The 18945-nt window shown below is 39.2% G+C and overlaps 1 protein-coding gene across 2 annotated transcripts in view; it reads left to right on the top strand.

Moving 5' to 3' along the window:
- Nucleotides 1–18945, top strand: part of ZMAT4 (zinc finger matrin-type 4) — a 361668-nt gene that overhangs the window by 197784 nt on the left and 144939 nt on the right. For both annotated transcript variants that reach the window (XM_066236449.1, XM_066236448.1), the window contains one exon: nt 5390–5546. In XM_066236449.1, coding sequence (XP_066092546.1) covers nt 5390–5546 — 157 coding nt within the window. The remainder of the gene's footprint in view (nt 1–5389; nt 5547–18945) is intronic.

Raw genomic sequence — 18945 nt, 5'->3', positions numbered from 1 at the left:
GATTGCCACCCAAATCTCCACTGTCTTTTAGAGTACTCTTAAACTTAAAACTTTCCCATACTCTATTTCAAACAAAGTCAGTTCCTTTGGGGAGAGTTTATGAGCTCTGTGTTCTTATGGATTTTCTCTTCTCTATCTGTTGTTATTGGAAAAAATCTATGAGTTGGTGCTCCAGAAGCAGGGACAGGGATAGTGGCCTGATTCTCTCAAAGTAAAAGCCCTGCTTGATTAGTTGGGCAGAGGTGGTGACCTCTGGTCTTCTCAGCTTATCTGGCCTGGCATGGACAGACTAGCATGTGTGCTGGGGCAAGGACAATCAGAATTACATTATTTTTGGCCTGTTGTACTTGGAATAGAGCTTCTGTCCTATAAATAAGGGTAGGTGAAAGATCTCATGGCTACATTCCCAGGAATTTAGCTTCTGCATCTTGTAAATGAAGAGAATGTGATTAATTTAGGTGGACTTCCCTTCCTGAGATTCCTTGACTGGGAGATGATGGATGAGAAGGCTCTATTTTCTTGACCTCACCCAACCAAGATGAAACTTCCATCATGTTGATCTGGGGGTGTTGATAGGGAAGCAGAGAATTGTGGTTGAAGTTCTTACTAAAATTTAGTATATTTTCTTGAATAAATATTTCTTAATTTTTGTTTGTTTTTAGGATAATATGCAGAGACTTTAAAGAACTGTTTGCTTTTTAAGAAGTAATTTTTACTAGTCATGCTTATTTGCTGGAGATCAGTTTCAAAGAACTCCTCACTCTGAAATTCTGGAAGTGAAAGTCTCTCTCATAGGCTTTTTAGTTAAAACAGTGATTTTTAACCTTTTTTTTAATCTCATGGCACACATAAACTAATTACTAAAATTCTGTGGCACACCAAAAATGTTATATTTTTTGCTGATCTAACAAAAAAGGTATAATTTTGATTGATTTACCAAAAAAATTAATAATAATAGTAATTACCTTTTTACTCCAAAGTTTTTTGTTTTTTGTTTTTTAAATCAGGTGCCTATACTTGTCTATAAGGATTTCTAGTACCAAGAATTAACCAATCAATTACAACCTTATTAACCAGTAAGATACCAACTCTATTATATGACATATATATATATGATTCAAGACAGGACACTCACATTAGATAGCTATTATTGTGTTGGCTGTTGTCATTTTTTTATTTGACAAATCTAAGGGAAAAGAGTTCAGTGTCCCCGACCCAATAGTCAAGTATTGTGTGTTTTAAAAATTCTTGTGACACACAAGTTGAAAATCACTGACCTAAAGAATAAGAGAATGAAGGCAATTATCTGAATTAAGTAAAATAATCTTAAAGAGAAAGGCCTTTTGGGATTAGATTGCTGACCAGAATCATGGGTTTTCCACTATGATTGAATTTTTTTGAAAACTTCTTACCTTTGCAAAATGCTTTAACTAAGCAGACTTAGGATATTGTACAAAAATATTTTTTTTCAGCAATGTGGACATTGCACTGAAAAAGTCTGACTTAATTATTACCTCCAGTTTGAAATCCATATTTTAAGACAATTTTAGTTTCCCTCTTCATTTACTTGATAGCTTGGAGCTGTTCTCAATTCTTTAAGCCAGAAGCTTTAAATGTATTCATTGGAGTCAGTTCATCAAACTTTATGGAGTTCTTCTGTGGATGATCTATTAACAGTATTCTGGGTACAATGGAGACTCCAGTATAGGTTATATGATCTGTAGTTGCAAGGAGCCATTAATTGGGAATTTACATAGCCAAGAATATACAGTTAAATTCTAGCTCTTTGCAAGCACTTGGTTAATATTGAGATTTTTTTTCTAGGTAGTTGTTTTTCACCAAAGTCATTAAAATAGTCACAAGGCGGTGGTGTTTACAATCTTATGTGAGTTACATTGGTCCTTTTAGTAAAATATCCTGTAAGCATGTCCTGCTGGCCTCAATGGCTGCCTAACTTCTCTGGGTATTACAGGCCTTCTATTGTCAGGTACCTAAACTTTCTTGGTCCCATGTCTATAACTATGGCTTAAGTACATTCCATTATATCTATATCCATGACAATTGGTTCTCATCTTCTGTTACTCTATGATTCTTTTATATGATGATGCAAATAAAATTGTCCAGTAAAGCAGAAATCTAAAAATATATATTAAAACTATAATTAATCTAACAAAATTTGGGAAAATTTTCCCTACTTAAACCTTCAAGTTAGTTTATGAATTGTTGATATCTCTGGTTATTTTTCTGCTCATCTTTCTGTCAGTCTGAAAGACTTTGAGTGACAACTAGGCCTCTGTGCATTACCTATTTTCATTTTTAACTTTTATATCATTCAAAGGATCAACCCCATGAAACAACCCAAAGCTCCATTCATTAAGTAAGTAATTAAAGATCCCTCTATGTGGCAAGTATTGTGCTGGGTGTTAGGGCTTCAATATCAATGAGATGATTTTCTTGATCTTGAAATAATTTCATAGGTTCATGAGGGAAATAAATATAAAAAATAAATAAATTTAATAATTAGCATTCTATGGTAAGAAAATTATGATCAAGACAGATAGAAGACCCTAACTAAGGTTAATGCTCACCTCTGCAGGAGAGTAGAGGGATCAGAAGAATCTTCACCTCAAGGGGTGATGACTAAACTGAGCCATAAAGACAGATTCTGAAAAGATGAGAAAGATAAAAATCTATAGAAGATCAAAATCTATGCAAATAGACTTATGTTAATGGTCTCTCTACCTTATAATTGGGAGGATGTGAATCCAAGAGAAGGCTTTATTTCCCTGCGTACAGTACTTTTATTCATTTATTTATCTATCTATTTTTTTATTTGTCTGACTTCAATTCTCTTGGTCTCAACCTCCCTGATAACAAGAAGCAGTGCCATATTTATCTAACATTTAGTAGGTTCTTTAAAATGTGTTGAATGAATGAATGATATAAACCCATTTATCAGTATCCACATTAAGGGCAATTCTTTGCCCTGAAAACTGGTTATGAGTATTCTTCACCTAATGCTACCAGCCCTTCTTTTGGGGTTTCTAGCCTTTCTTTAGACATGTCTACATATTAGAGCTCCAAAGAAAGAACTGCTTCCCGAAGCCAGCTTTGGCTGGCCCTTTCCCTGGAATTAGCGGAAGGGATGTGCAAATTCTATATAGGTATAGATTGTGGGGTAGGGTTTGGCTTATGATCTTCTGCCTAATTTTAAGAATTACATACTTTGATGCATATCCTTTATTTATGCATAAGTAGGTGAAAAATTAGTAATTCAAGCAATTGCTTTTATCTTTTGTGTGAGTGAGTGTGTGTGTGTGTGTGTGTGTGTGTGTGTATGACAGAGACAGAGAGAGACAAAGAGAGGGACAGATAGGGACAGGAAAGGAGAGAGATGAGAAATATCAATTCTTTGTTGTGGCACCTTAGTTGTTCATTGATTGTTTTCTCATGCAATTGCTTTCATCTTAACAAACTTTCTTCCTTTTCTTTTTTCTTTTTTTTTATATATAGCACTGATATCTTCTAACATATAGTGAGGAAGTACTATTTTGGGTCTTCATCCCTCCTGGGCTATGAACTCGTAGCCCAGGAGGGCTAAGGTTCCAACTGGTCTTGAACACTTAATAACACCCAAATTTGTCATTTCCTGGTGTTCCTGGGCTCTATCCCTTTCATGGATTAGGTAGCATCTCTTACCTCCTAGGAGAAAAAGGCGAGTAAAAGCCAACTCTGTCCTTGCCTGCCTGGGCCAGTCAATCTTCACTATAGACCACACAATGGTATAAAAGTGTTTATGGCTTTTTCTCTTTTTACTGTGGTGAAAACTCAAGCATGTTGGCTTTAAATCCTTGCACGAGCAGACTCAGTGGCACAGCTTCTGAGACTATCCAGGTGTCCTGCCCTAAGGTTATTCCCTCTCCAGGAGGTGACCCTTTGGAGAGCCCCTCCTCTCTCCACAGGGCCCATTTTCTTTCACTGATCCCCTGACCTCTGGCGGTACCTTTCCTCACATCTCACTCATTAACTCTAATAAACGGGGTACCGTGTAAGGTTCAATAATCTAAGGTCAGGAGAATTAATTGCAGTAGGTGGGGTTTTGTAATTCCAAATCACAGATTCCCTTTTGAGGTCTTTCCCTTCCACACCTTCCCTGAACTACAGGCCAGCTTTTGCAACACACACACACACACACACACACACACACACACACACACACACACCACTCCTCCCAAGGAATGCTAATTATCAGAGAAATTACACACTAATGCCTTAAGGAGGAAAGAGTTAGTTTTCTAACTGCCACATAATTTGCAAGGCAACACTCTCTCCAGCAGCTTGGACATCTTATTATGATGCAGAAAAATACATGCTATATAATTCCCTTTCTCTATTCCATCCCCACCCTAATCCTTCTCCCCATGCCATTTTAAATTGCACTCTCTGGGCTTGCTAGAAACGAGAGACGTTTCTATTGTGGAGCCAGATACTCATCCAGGGCTTGCTCTAACAAAGAGATGCTGTGCTATTGCTGTTCCATTAAGGAATAGATTAACTCCTTATCTGAGAGTCCACTTTACCCTCAATTTCCAACCAGGCAGGAGGGAAGCCAATGGATTAATCTTCCCTTTGCATAATATAGGTAATTGATGATCTGTGTGCACAATAGCCAGGACACATGGTCTGACAAAGGATTTATTTTTTTCCCGAATCCTGATTCATTCTCATCAAGGTTTACAAAAGAATAAAATCAAGCTGGATTTAAGAAGTTTCTTGTGTGGCCTTTAGTCACCTTCCTGAAGAAAAAGGAAATTATAAAAACTCACGTAGAAAATTCAGCGAGCACGGTCATCAGAATTTTATGATAGATACATGAGTTAATTATGAAACATGTTCAAGTCCTTAAATAAATCTTAATTTATTATTTTTTTTTAACACATGGCATGTAACTTGGTGAGGCTAGAATTGGTCAAAGGCAGAGCTGAATGTCAAATGATAATTTCTGCTAAATAATTCAGGCCATCTGAACTCTGATATTTTACCTACTTTAATGAGTATAATGGGTGCAATTAGAGAATGTTTTCCTCACGATGCCAGACACAATGTGTTCTCGCCTAATTGTGGGCCCCTTTTACCTTCCAGTTACTCATATCTGCGTAGCGGTCCTGTATTGCTAGCACCTGGCCGTAACCCACTAGTAAATGTGAGTTGAAGTCAGTAACTAAGTTTGGATGATGATCAGAAAGAAAAAAGAGATTGTAGAACAAAAGCTAGACATCTCCATAAGGAAGGCTGTGGTCAGTCTCACCTGCAGCAGAACGGAATGGGAATCAAGAAGTCTCAGGCCTCAGTTCTCTCTAATGTTACCTCTTTCCTTCTCCCCTGGCAGGGAAGTGATGCTGATATGGTTGATAAGAACAAATGCTGCACACTCTGCAACATGTCCTTCACCTCCGCGGTGGTGGCTGACTCACATTATCAAGGCAAAATCCATGCCAAAAGGTTAAAACTGTTGCTAGGAGAGACAACTCCACTGAAGACCACAGGTACGTACATGTGTGGACAGCTATTGCGGGGGACACTGATGTTCAGGCAGCTTACCTGTCTCCTTAATCCTGCTTTGTCTTCCGAGGTGGCTGCCAGAACCGGAGACTAATGGTACATGTCCTTCCAAACCTAAAGGGACGGGTGGGTAGCCCAGCAGCCCTTATTGTCATGGACCATTAAGTCCAATGACAGGTGCTCACTCCCAACCTGGGTCCTTCAGAGCAGTAATTCCGCAGCTCGCAACTTCTGAAAGGCTGCTTACCTCCTGCAAGATGTTGTCTGTCATATTTATTGTATATTATGTAAGATATGATATTTATTATGCAAAGAGCACTGTTTTCCCTAGCTGCGCTCTGTAATCAGTGTGGATAATGTACTGTGTACAACGGGCACGTTCCTCCCGGGCCTGTCTGGTGCAGGGGCCATCCTTAGTGGCAGTGGGAACAGGGAAACTGTACTTCTTAGAAACAGTTTGCAGACAAAAGTGATGGATTTTTTAAAAGGTTTTTTCCGATTAGAATAAGAAAATATAGATAAGGCATTTTAAATATTAACCTAAGCCTTCATTTTCAGATGTTAAATATTATTTGCTATAAAGTTAATGATCCATTAGGATTTTTTTTTTACTATTGAGGTAAATTGGTTATAACATTACATAAGTTTCAGGTGATTGTCACCAGAAGTCAAGTTTCCATCTGTCATCATACTTTTGACCTCTTTTTTACATTTGCCCTCCCCTGTCCCCTTCTCTTCTGATGACCACTGACCTGTTGTCTGCATCTCTGAGTTTGTTTTTTGTTTGTTCATGTGTTTCTTTTTTGTTTTTTGTTTGTTCATTTGTTTCTTTTCTGTTTTTTTTGTTCATTTGTTTTTTTTTGTTTTATCTTCTACATATGAGTAAAATCATATGGTTTTTGTTTTTTTATCTGACTTATTCACTTAACATACAAGGACCATCCATGTTGTCACAAATAACAATATTTCATCTTTTTTTTATGACATGAAATTCCTATCATTTTCATAGGGGATCCTGTGTCCTGTGATTCAACCTATGAACTTTAACAATAAAAAAGCTTATCTATTTGGCCTTCTAATTGCTTGCCTAAAAAAAAAAAAATCTTTAAAAATCTACCAAATTATAAAAGTAAAAATACTACTTTAATTTAAACAAGGTGGGTTATTTGGACAAGGTTTACATGATGGTGAAAATGTTAACTAGACTAGGTTATATTCCCAAGAAGTTAGGGGTGTATTTCATGATGTCTGTTCTTTTAATGCAATTAAAATTTAGCAGTTCATTTTATCTTGCTGTCTAATGAATTGTGCATAAATCGTGGGTGTAATTCTTTTTTAAATGGTATTTTGGAAATTGGAGAACATTTAAAACAATACTTGGCTTTTATCCTCAGCAGTGTTTTTCTTAAGAGAAAGATCTTCTTTTACTTAGAGAATAGCAAGAAATCTTTTCACTGTATTTTTCTACTTACTCTAACTAAAGAATATTGTTTTTGCAAAGGTGGCTTTGACATTCATATATAGGATAAGGTTGCGAAACACGTGAAATCCGGTGACAAGCTCAGCCTGTTTGGGGGCACGCTCCGTGCATGAGCATTTGATCAGCAGCCACTTGGTCGGAACTCCTGATTCTTGCTCTTTAAAAGATTGGATACTCACCTTGTCACCTACTCCCCTTCACATCTCTTAAAATAGATGCCTCAGAGAAATAGTCACCGGAAAATTTTTACCTGTTTTCCATGAATGAGCAACTAGCACATTTGTTTTCTCCAAGCAGAGGATTGCTGTTAAATTTCATTTTAGAGGAAGAGGAACTGTATTTCTGTTTATTACTTTAATTAGGAAGTGGAGAGTTATTATTTTTATAAAAAAATTACCACATAGCAAAAATAGTACTTGGTGAATTTAAATACTTCCTCAGAACCACCAAGTATCCGTTTGTTTTCCTGAAGTCAAATACCCTCAGAGCTGTAAATATAACTTGGGTGTAATTTATTAGTTGTCATCAGTATTCTAAAGGAAAAATCAAAAGCACTTAACTGAAATCTTTACTTAGTGACTTTGGCTTGGTGTCCCCAGAGCTTATCCAGTCCTCACTGTGCAAAGTCAGGTTGCTGGGTAGGTGAGAAGGGAATGGGGGTGCGGCAGGGGGAGTAGCACTCGTTGTGTTTTGGGCTTGGACAAACAGATTCTGTTTGCCTGGTGCCAGTCCCCCCCCCCCCACCTTCTCGTTTAGCTCAGGGTTCCCAGGCAGCGCATCCCTGATCTGCAGCTGTCCTCTCATCCATGCTCCTCTAACGCTGCTTTGAGCAGAAAGAATCTTGAAAAGTGGCAACATCAGACAGAATGGAAGAACCTGGGAAGTGAAACTGGTCCCTGGGCTTGGGTTAGTGTTAACCTGGCTGCTGGCAGGGAGCAGAGGAAGCAATATTTATTGCTAGAGGGAGGTGAGTCATTAGGTAAAAGTGTGAGCAATGGGTAGGCGTTGGGAGGTGTGGCACAGGATAAGGGTTTGAAGATTTGATAGGAGGCTGAAATTTAGCAATGGAGAGTCTGGGTACAGAGATCCTGCAGAGACTTTGCGCAAGGTACTGGCATCAGGTGAGTCTGGCAGCTGGTAGCAAGGCCCTGGCTGCAGTCCTGGGGAAAGGAAGGGCTATTAGAAACATGGCAGGGCATCATCATTTAATACAAGAGTACCGGGCTGGTAAGCAAGTATAGGAGCAAATCATGAACCTGATTCCAAGACGTAGGATATAGGTGGAGGCTTGGTGTCAAGCACAGATTCAGTTACTACAAATACAGAATAAAGACCACATGGCACCGGAAAGGAATTCCCAGGCCACGGGCTTCCTGAGCTACCAGGAACAGCCCCTTGGGCTCCTTGACCGGAGTCAGGATTGCCTGCCAGTGCTCCTTGCTGCCTGCAGCCAAGCCCCGCGGCAGTTCCTGAAGGTCTTCACCTCCCAGTTGTGGCTGCCCCGTGCACATCGAGGAACTGTTCTGCCTAATCAACCAGGTTGGCTTCAAATTATTTCTATAAAGAAAACAAAAGGGAAAAATAAGGAACAAATAAAACCCAAGAAACTGAATCAAGATGCCAGAGAAAAGCAATTCTCCTGCTCAGGTATGCTACTTAAGCTGGCCCTCCATGAATAATAGGCTCTTGAACTGTAGTGATTTCTGGGTAGAAATAATCGAAGCATGACTCATTGCTTCCCTAGCTATTCCATTGGATAAGGGTGAGCAGCTGGTACCTGTGAATCATCACCTTTCCTCCTACTCAGGATGCACTGGGCTCAGGCATCAACTGGGTATCTTGCAGGATTAGTTGCCTTCTCCAGATGGGAACATGTTTACTAGAATTTCTGAAATGCTTGGCAGAGCCACTGGAACAAAAACCAGTTTCAACTGTTGGTTGGTGTGTTTCAGCGTTTCTGTTCTAGTTCATGCTCGTCTCCATCCTGCTGTCAGATGAGAGCATGAGGGGGACTCTAGCCCTGCAGTTCTTCCAGGGCCAGCAGGCCTGTGCTTGGCGATCTTCCCCAGACCAGAGGCCAGAGGGAGGTTGCTGTAGTCCTGTCATTTGCCACACCATGAGGAGCATTTAGGGGAGACTCCGGATAGAGGCCAGAACAATAAAGGACATGGAAATCCTCTCATCAGAAGAAGAGTAAAGGAAGCAGGGGCTGTTAAGCATGCAACAATGATTACTCAGGAGTAATTCTCTTGGAAGGATGTCATGGGAAAGAAGGATTCATGGCGTGTGTATATGTGTGTGTGCGTATGCGTGTGCATGTGGACGCGCACACATGTGTGTATGTGCTTGGATGCAATACACCTAAACAATCAGAGAGTAGCAAATTAGGGAGTTATATCTGAGCTCAAGATAAGGAAGAGTTTATTAATATTCAGAGACACTGAAAGGTGAAAGTGGCTGGAGGAGCTGTTGCAGCAGAGGCTGGTCAGTTACTTGGCAGGCTACTTTCTCAGGGGGTTCCAATGTGACGACGCTAACCTACGTGACATTTAAAGTCCCCGGATCACACGGTTAACCTGGACCCCATGAAAGTCCTTCTGACACTAAGATTCCCAGCCAGAATCTACAGGCTTAACCCACGGACATAACATAGCAGAGAGAATCCAGGCCTGAGAGCCAGATTGGAGCTCAGGCTCTTGCTCTGCCTAGTTCTATCATTTTTAGTAGTTCCATTATCTCTTTTAACCTCAGATTTCTTATCAGTCATTTAATTCTTATAGTGGATGAATTTATCTCACTGACTCTTATGTAGAGCAAATGACAGATTTAATTTATTTTTATTTTTATTTTTTTACAGGGACAGAGAGAGGGAATCAGAGAGAGCAATAGATAGGAACAGACAGACAGGAATGGAGAGAGATGAGAAGCATCAATCATCAGTTTTTCGTTGCAATGCTTTAGTTTTTCATTGATTGCTTTCTCATATGTGCCTTGACCGCAGGCCTTCAGCAGACCGAGTAACCCCTTGTTCGAGCCAGTGACCTTGAGTCCAAGCTGGTGAGCTTTTGCTCAAACCAGATGAGTCCACGCTCAAGCTGGTGACCTCGGGATCTTGAACCTGGGTCCTTCTGCATCCCAGTCCGATGCTCTATCCACTGCGCCACCGCCTGGTCAGGTGCAAATGACAGATTTAAAAGTGCTTTGAGAAGCCTGACCAGACGGTGGCGCAGTGAATAGAGCGTCGGACTGGGATGCGGAAGGACCCAGGTTTGAGACCCCGAGGTCGCCAGCTTGAGCACGGGCTCATCTGGCTTGAGCCAAAAAAAAAAAAAAAATGCTGCTCACCAGCTTGGACCCAAGGTCGTTGGTTCGAGCAAGGGGTTACTCAGTCTGCTGAAGGTCCGAGGTCAAGGCACATATGAGAAAGCAATCAATGAACAACTAAGGAGTCCCAACGAAAAACTGATGACTGATGCTTCTCATCTCTCTCCGTTCCTGTCTATCTGTTCCTATCTATCCTTCTCTCTGACTCTTTCTGTCGCTGTAAAAAAAAAAGGTGCTTTGAGAAGTAGAAGGTCTGTGACCAGGGTAAATGAGTTGACATGGATATGACTCCTGTCCTCTATTAGAGCCTCTGACTTCCTGATTACCAAGGGGCTGTTTAAACACTACCTTGGAGAACGCACACAAGGACATTATGCTGTGTCTCCTTGGAGACAAACCTTTCTGGGATGAATTCTATAAACTGAGGCAGGGCCTGGCACTGGAGCTGCCCACTAGAGAGATGCAGTGCTGGCGGGCGTGGGGAGCATGGACTAGGAACTCAGGGGCAGGGAGCCAAGGAGAGAAACAGGCTCTGGCATCAGGAAACCTGTCAGGAGGGAGAGACTCAGCCATCACGCAGGGGGCAGGACCATGGATCTGGGACAGGGGCCTGGCAAGTAGAGACAATAGCAGGTCATTTTTAAGACAAACTCAAGATCTCTAGAGGATAAAACAAGGAACTAGACACCAGAATGAGGTCCAAGGGAAGGGTATAGATCTCAGGAATATGAAAGAGGCTCTGTTATCAGAGTAGAAACACAAAGTGATAAGAAAGCTAGAATCTTGATGCCAGGCCTCAGAGATCAGGCCACTCCCTTCTTACTGATGTAAGGCTGGGTCCCTCACCCAAGAGCTGACTCCGTGGGAAGGTGAGTACTTCCAACAGAGTGGAGAGGATGAGCAACCAGTCGGAGCCCTGAGGTTGTCACTTTACGATGGCTTTTCTGGGCTCCTTTTCCCTGAGCTGTGGTTTCTTCCTAAGTGGCTGCCTGGTTGGCCTATAAGGACAGATGTGAGGTCTGCCTTTGATGGAACCTGGAGTCCAATCTGTATTAGTTTCCCAGGGCTGCAGCAATAAAGTCTCATACTGGGTTGCGTAAAACAACAGAAACTTACTCTATCACAGTTCTGGAGGCAAGAAGTCTGAAAACAAGGTGTAGGCAGGGCCAGACTTCCTCTGAAATCTCTAAGGAAAAATTCTTCCTTGTGTCTTCTTAACTCCTGGTGGCTCCTTCCTTGGCATTCTAGCTGTATTACTTTCATCTCTGCTTCCATCGTCACTATCCCTCTTTCCTATGTATCAGTGCATCTTCTCCTCTACTTATAAAAACACCTCTTACTGGACTTGTTAGTGGAATGGCAGCTGATATTAGACCTCGGTCTTTGGGTTTGGCTAAGAAAATAATTCAGAGCAAAGGAACTCAAATACAGGCAACCGTTTATTTAGAAAGTCCCAGAGATGAAAAGAAGTGAGCCAATTGGGCTGTGTGGACTCAGGAAGCAAGTTACAGAGGCAAAACAGGAACCCTTGGAGTTTACAGAATGAAAGCAAAGATATATACCTTGAAGGAAGAAAGGGGGAAGGAAAGGAGCAGAGGGAGAGATAGAGGGAGAGAGAAAAGAAGAGAGAGAGAATGAGGGAGCTGTGTCTCTAGGGCTTTTAGGAAATGTCTCAGAGGAGGATCTCAATAGAATATTCATCAGTTTTCCAAGTGTGTCTCCTGGGGGTTGTAGTCTCCACTGATTAGTCAGCAACAGGGCAGACGATCATTAGTCATCACAGCTGGTCCTGATGTCAGCTATGGCATTGCCCTAACTGTCCTTGCTGCTTTTCTGGGCCTGAAACACAGCTGAGGCCCAGATGTCATGCCAGTGATCTTGAAAGGTCGGGGGTTGGGGGGTCTAAACTGCATGACCAGCAATATTCTAGGGCAGCAATTTTCAACCAGTGTGCTGCAAGAATTTTTCTTAAACAGGCAATACCTGACTATTCAGTCTGGGGCACTATTCAGTCTGACCTCTTTTCCCTTAGTTTGTCAAATAAAAATATGACAACAGCCAACACAACAATAGCTGTCCTGTGTGAGTGAATCAAAATAATGCCTATTTTTTTTATCAGATTGGAAAAAAATATAGTTTTTGGTGTGCCACAGAATTGTAGTAATTAGTGTATGTGTGCCATGAGATGAAAAAGAGTGAGAATTGCTGTTGTAGGGGAGGAAAGGTCACCCAGAAGCGAGGTCCCACTGTACAATACTTGTTTTCCTAGTTCTGCCCCTTGCTAGGCGTCTGGGGCTTTCAGCGCTGATGACCTTCTGTACCTGGCCTGTCTTTCCTACTCTGCGCATGTCTGTCTAACTGCCAACTCTATCACAGTCTGGGCCTAACCTAACCCTGTGTGACTTGTCTTTGCTTAACTAATTACATCCCCAAAGACCTTGTTTCCAAATAAGTACATGTTATGAGATTTTGATTGCATATGAATTTTGGGAGAATATTTTTCAACACTACCCAAGCTACCTTAATTTATTATTATTATTATTATTATTATTATTGATTTTAGAGAGAGGGAAGAGAGAGTCAGAGAAAGCTGGGGTGGAACAGCGGGAAGCATCCACTCATAGTTGCTTCTCATATGTGCCTTGACCAGGCAAGCCCTGGGTTTTGAACTGGTGACCTCAGCATATCCAGGTTGATGATTTATCCACTGAGCACCACAAGTCATGCAAGCTACCATCGTTTAACTTAGTGATTTTCAAGCAGTGTACTACAAGAATTTTTAAAACATTTAATACCTGACTATTTAGTCAGGGGCACTGACCTCTTTTCCCTTAGACCGCTGCCTTCGACTGTCAGGTAAAAAAATGACAACAGCCAACACAACAATAGCTATCCAGTGTGAATAAATCAAAATTATACCTAAAAAAAAATAATAATGTTTTTGTGTGTACCACAGAATTGCAGTAATTAGTATATGTGTGCCATGAGATGAAAAAGGTTGAAAATCACCGATTTAATTGATTGCAACTGGCAAAGGTCATAGACTTCATGATAATATTTCCTGGCTAGTGATTTTTTTCCTTTTTGTTTTTTTTTTTATAGACCCATATAAACAAGATAGTTGGAATAAAGATGAGACTAAGATCTTACTCAAAATCATAAAGAACATCTTAAAAGACAACTTCATTTAACTGTTCTTTAAAAAAATTCAAAGCAAATATAAATTATTTAAAAGAAATTTTAAGCGTAGGGGCAAAAAGATTTAAATTATAGGCATTCCCCATTATGTACCATTAATCAAAGGAAAATTTAAGATTACCCATAATCTGAATGGTTAGGTATTATGTTTATGATTAACAAGAAAATCTGTGGCAGAGACATTGCTCATCTAAAACCCATTTGCTTTCTACCTGCCCTAGACTTTCAATTAATTGTGATTAAATGTAATTTGCATACTTCAAGAGTAGCCTGCAATATAGAGAATGGTCATTCACCTATGGTAAACTTTGCAAGAAAGAAAGATGCTTTCATTGTGATATGTTGGAGGTGTTATTTTGGGATAGTCTTCTCTATCCTGGTTGATACTTTGTCCCTTGAAGTTACTGTTTCCCATATAAGATTTTATGAATACATCTATCATTCTTAGCAAAAACTGGATATTGAGCACGCTCTTTTATATAATTCCCAGCAGTTACCTTTTCTTTCATCTTTGACCCTTATGAGTTTGAACTTGCCATCGTGGTGTGTAGGTCTTACCAACACCAGACAATGGACAGGGCAGCTCCGAGGTGTGCCCCTGAGGCCTCACAGCGCCGCCTCTCCGTTGATGACAGCACACACAGCACTTCTGGGCACATAGCAAGCATTTAATAAATATTGGTTGGATGAGTAAAAATTGAAAGCATGCTTTAAAATAATGATAAACATTTACATATCTATAGTTTTATTTTCAGATTAACTAGTTTATTTGAATTTCAGTTAAGTATGATAATCAAAGGTAGTTGTTTTTCGTTTTTACAAGAAGTATCCTGCCTTTCCACTTACTTGACTTTAAAAATCTCCTTTTCTCCTGATATAATAGGTGCAATACAGAAAATGTAAAGAATGAACATAGGCTCTAAACTCAGATCCAGTTCTAAATTCTGAATATACCTCTGGGCGCCTTTACAGGTTATTTTAACTCCTCCGCCCCCAATTTCATATTTTAAAATTATGATGCACTTACATTATATAATTATCATAATAAAGAGAAGATGTTTGTAAAATACTTAATTTAGTGCCTGCCACATGACCCAGTGTTGAATTAGTATGCTATTGTATGTAACTATACATACTGCTCACAAAAATTAAGGGATGGAATGAATATGAAGTGATAAAATGTCCCTTAATTTTTATGAGCTGTATATATACAAGTATACAAATACATACTCATAGTTGGTCCTCATTATTTGCAGATTCTGTTTGTAAATTTACCTAGTCACTAAAGTTTATTTGAAACCACAAAATCAATACTCCTGGCACTTTAGTGGTCATCTGTAGACACGTGCAAAGTGGCAGAAATTTTGAGTTGCTCACATGCGTGTTCTCCCCTGGGGTGACAAGGCAATACACTGCCTTCTGAGTTCGACTCCCACACCACAAACAACGCTGTTACTGCAGTCGCTTTAGTGACAGTTTCTTTGCATTTTTTTGTTGTTGGTGGGGGTGACTTTACCAAGGATAGTGCTGAACTGCTTGCTGTCTAGTGTTCCTAAGTTCCAAGCAGGCTGTGATGTGCCTTACGGGGAAAATAAGTTTCATCCAGGCATGAGCTATATAGTGTTGTTGACTTTGAGTCAAATATATATATTGAATTAAATACATCTGTTTGAATATTTATTTAATTCAATATATATATAATCTTAATAAATCAAACATATATGTATTATTAAGTGTTTCTAAACAGAAACACATACAAAACAAGGTTTTATATTAATCAATTGATTAGGTAACTACAAGATCACGGAACCAACCTAAACCTTAAATTTTTCCAAGAGCAATTGTTCAGTATTTGCTATTTGTGTTCTTGGAGACTTTACAGAACATAACTAACATGAGTAGCAAGAATTCACTTTCTACATACCAAAAGTAACTTTGGATCTCTATTACATTTATAAAAAAGAAGGGTCAAAACGTCTGTTTAACTCTCAACAATGAAATAAAAATACATAATGTTTGAAAGATTCTGAAAGGTGGAAATACTGTATGTATGTGGTTGACTATACTGAATCTCTCTGAATACTAAAATCAGTGATCATAACTGATAATTGTAAATTGTGAAGATCTGGTACCAGAAACATCACATTTATTGTTTCATTAAATCATCACCACAAACACAAAGTCTAAAGTATTATCTCTATTTCACTGATGAAACTGATAAGACCCTGCAGAGTACAGTAACTTGCTTGGTGTTACATAAGAAAAAAATATATATAACTGGAGCTTGAGCCCAGGCCTTCTGACTGTACATTCTAGAACCTGTCTTGATCTCTAGATGGTGATAAATAATGCTTCATAAAATGATCTGTAGATTGTTGCTTGCTTAATGAACAGCACAGTTGAAACCCCAAGGTGCTCGCAAAGATGACTGGAAGCAATAAAGCAACAAAGACAAATATTTATAAACCTTAAATCAAACATTTCTCATTTGTAGGAATAGTGAACAATGTGGGAAAAGAGACAGATAAGCAATCACCTTGTCAACTCTGCTCATCTGTGTAAGTGTGTTTATCATATATTTCTCTTTTAAAATCTGTTGGTTTTCTTCTTTCCTTTCTTTGGAAAATGAAAGAGACAGAGCTTCAGAACTTTTCTATAAATTTCTATGCCAGATAGAATTGCTTATCTGAGTTCTCTGTTGAATGAATAAAGATCAGGGTATTCTAGATCCATTTGAAAGTTACATAAATTCAAATTTTGAATAATACATGCACTTTGGGTTCAATCAACACCTTGTATTTGCATATAAAATTTTATATACCATGGCAGTTCTATCATCTGAATCAGGTTATTTGGTTTGCTTGGCATAACCTGTCTAGGTACTTGTTTTAATAGATGCAAACAATAGTTTGTCAAACAGGCAGATCTTCACAGCAGTGCATTTCCTTTTAAATTAAGAAAGCTGGTCTATTTTGAAGCATTATCTCTAGATTAATGCATTTGTTCTGATGATGTCTTTGGCTTTTTGAATGCTTACAAATACAACAAGTAATGGATTCATACAATTGCAAAGCTGGAAGGTGCTTACCAATCATTGTATTAATTATCTCATTTTTCCAATGAGGAAACTTAGGCCTAGAGAGGTGAAATCATTAGCTCAAGGTGATACAACTGGCTGGTGGCAAGGAGACTTCTCTTGCAGTAATCTTTTCATGGTGTATGCTGTCACAATAAACCACATCAGCCAGGCCATTGGCTGCTCTACAGTGAACAGAGTTTAAATGAATTAGCAATGTGATGTGAACTAAATCTTTTCTTTGATTGATTGCCTTTACAGAGACAGAAAAAGGAAGAAAGAGAGAGAGAGAGAGACAGAGACAGAGAGGGAGAGAGAGAGGAAACATTCATTTGCTGTTCCATTCATTGGTCGCTTCCCATGTGCCCTGACCAGTGATTGAACTTATAAACATGATGTTTTGGGAAAATGCTCTAACCAACTGAGATAACTTGCCAGGGCTTGAACTAAATTCTTTTGGTCACTACTTTTGTATAGTGGATCATAAGAGGCTTGGAACAATGATTAGATCAAAGTTACTGTCTTTTTTTTTTTATATTTGATGATGAATAAAACAAAAAATCGATTATTGGATAGAACTAAAGATTTTAATAATGGGGCTACTACTTTTTAAATACTATCAACTTTTCTCTTTTGCATGATCAAAAAGTGGTATAAGACAGTTGATGGTTTCAGCAGGCTTTATGATATGACTATACCTTTATTCCGGAAGGTGTTTTTTTTTTTTTTTTAACACATTTTTTATGAAGAAATAAAGTAGAACAATACAGTAATCTGTTTCCTGTGCTCACTCTGCAGCTGTCAATAGAAGATGTAGTCAGGACTTGAAATCCATAACAGAATGCATTGCTATTCAGAAAAAAAAAAAAAACTGAGTGAGAGTTTTTTTGGCAATAATTCTTGTCATCTATTAAAAATAAAAACCTTAAAACTGTCTAGTCTATGAATTTCAAAAGGTACTTGTAAACATTCCACCTAAAATAATTGGTTGTAAATGTCCCAAACTATATTCTCAGCGTTTGAAATATCTATATCAACCTCATCCTCAAATCCTCAAAAGCTTGCTTAATGATCAGGTACAGCAAGTATGAATTACCTGATAGCACTTGAATGCAATAAATATCATGCTTCTTTATATTTTTGAAATCAATTTAAATTCTGTCTTCTATCCCTGAGGTTGCTTAGAAGAGTTTTTTCAGTCATTCTTTGAATACACTCCCCATCCTTGGGGTCACACAAGGGCCTAGAGGCATCAGATATCCTCGGCCTGTGGGCTCTGACCACTTTATGGCACCCAGACGGTATCTCGTGCTGAGCTTCTACAGGCTAGAGGTGAAGCCAGTGCTTCCTCAGAATGGGTATCACTCACCTTTTCCCTGTGCAAGCAGTCATATTCCTCTAGGTTAATGACTTCTACTGATGGTCCCATCCCCCTCTGTGCCAAGCTAGACTATGGAAGAGAAGGCCAAGGTCCCATTTTAGATATTCAAGGCCCTACCTTGGACACTGTTTTAAAAATGCTCAGGTCTCTATTCGTACTTACAACCCTCTTTTATTCTAGGCCCCAAGAAGCAATTATTTTCTTAACTCATCAGGCACACCTGTCTTTAAACACTGAGATCTGTTTGTCTCTCAGACAGCCCAGAATAAATGCACTGTTCATTCTCTCCTGAGAGTAGGGAAAACCAGACTTCAAGGCTTAGCTCTCAGTTTGGAATGCAATAGAAACACCTCTCATTTTATGAAGTGAGTCTATAGGAAAGTGAAACCATTAATTAATTTCTCAATAGCCTCTTCTGCTCTGTAAATTGTCATGTGACATAGACACCAAGGAAGTTTGCCTGTCTGCAAACAAAAAGATGAAACTTCTTTTTTTTTTTTTTTACACTACTCTCAGCCTTCAGAGAATCTGCTTTTCTTGTGTAGGATTTTCTGCTACATGACTTTCAATTGCCTCTTGAGCCCACACTAGTTTATGGCTTTGGTTATAAATCCATCCAAGGTTTTCAAGAGGATTTTGGCTACTTTGATGCATTATGAATTGCCAAGGGGAGATTAAAGGGCCCCAACTAAGCTTTGGCAATTCTTTTTAGAGGTAGCCATTCTTATTGTTAGTGATACTGACTAAAGTCATGATCTGGGAGTTCTGAGCACCATTCTCAAAAATGAAAAAATAAGGAGGTCTTTGGAAGCCAAACATCCTCAGCCATTTGAAGGCATGATCACTGTTCTATGTTTCTGTTGAGATCACTTAACTGAGAAGCAGGAGATTTGGGTAATAACCTACTCATAAATTTTCTCTGTA

Source organism: Saccopteryx bilineata, chromosome 6 (assembly GCF_036850765.1).
Source record: "Saccopteryx bilineata isolate mSacBil1 chromosome 6, mSacBil1_pri_phased_curated, whole genome shotgun sequence".
Lineage (NCBI taxonomy): Eukaryota > Metazoa > Chordata > Mammalia > Chiroptera > Emballonuridae > Saccopteryx > Saccopteryx bilineata.
The sequence above is the reverse complement of the archived record's forward strand: the minus strand, read 5'-3'. Positions and strand labels throughout refer to the sequence as shown.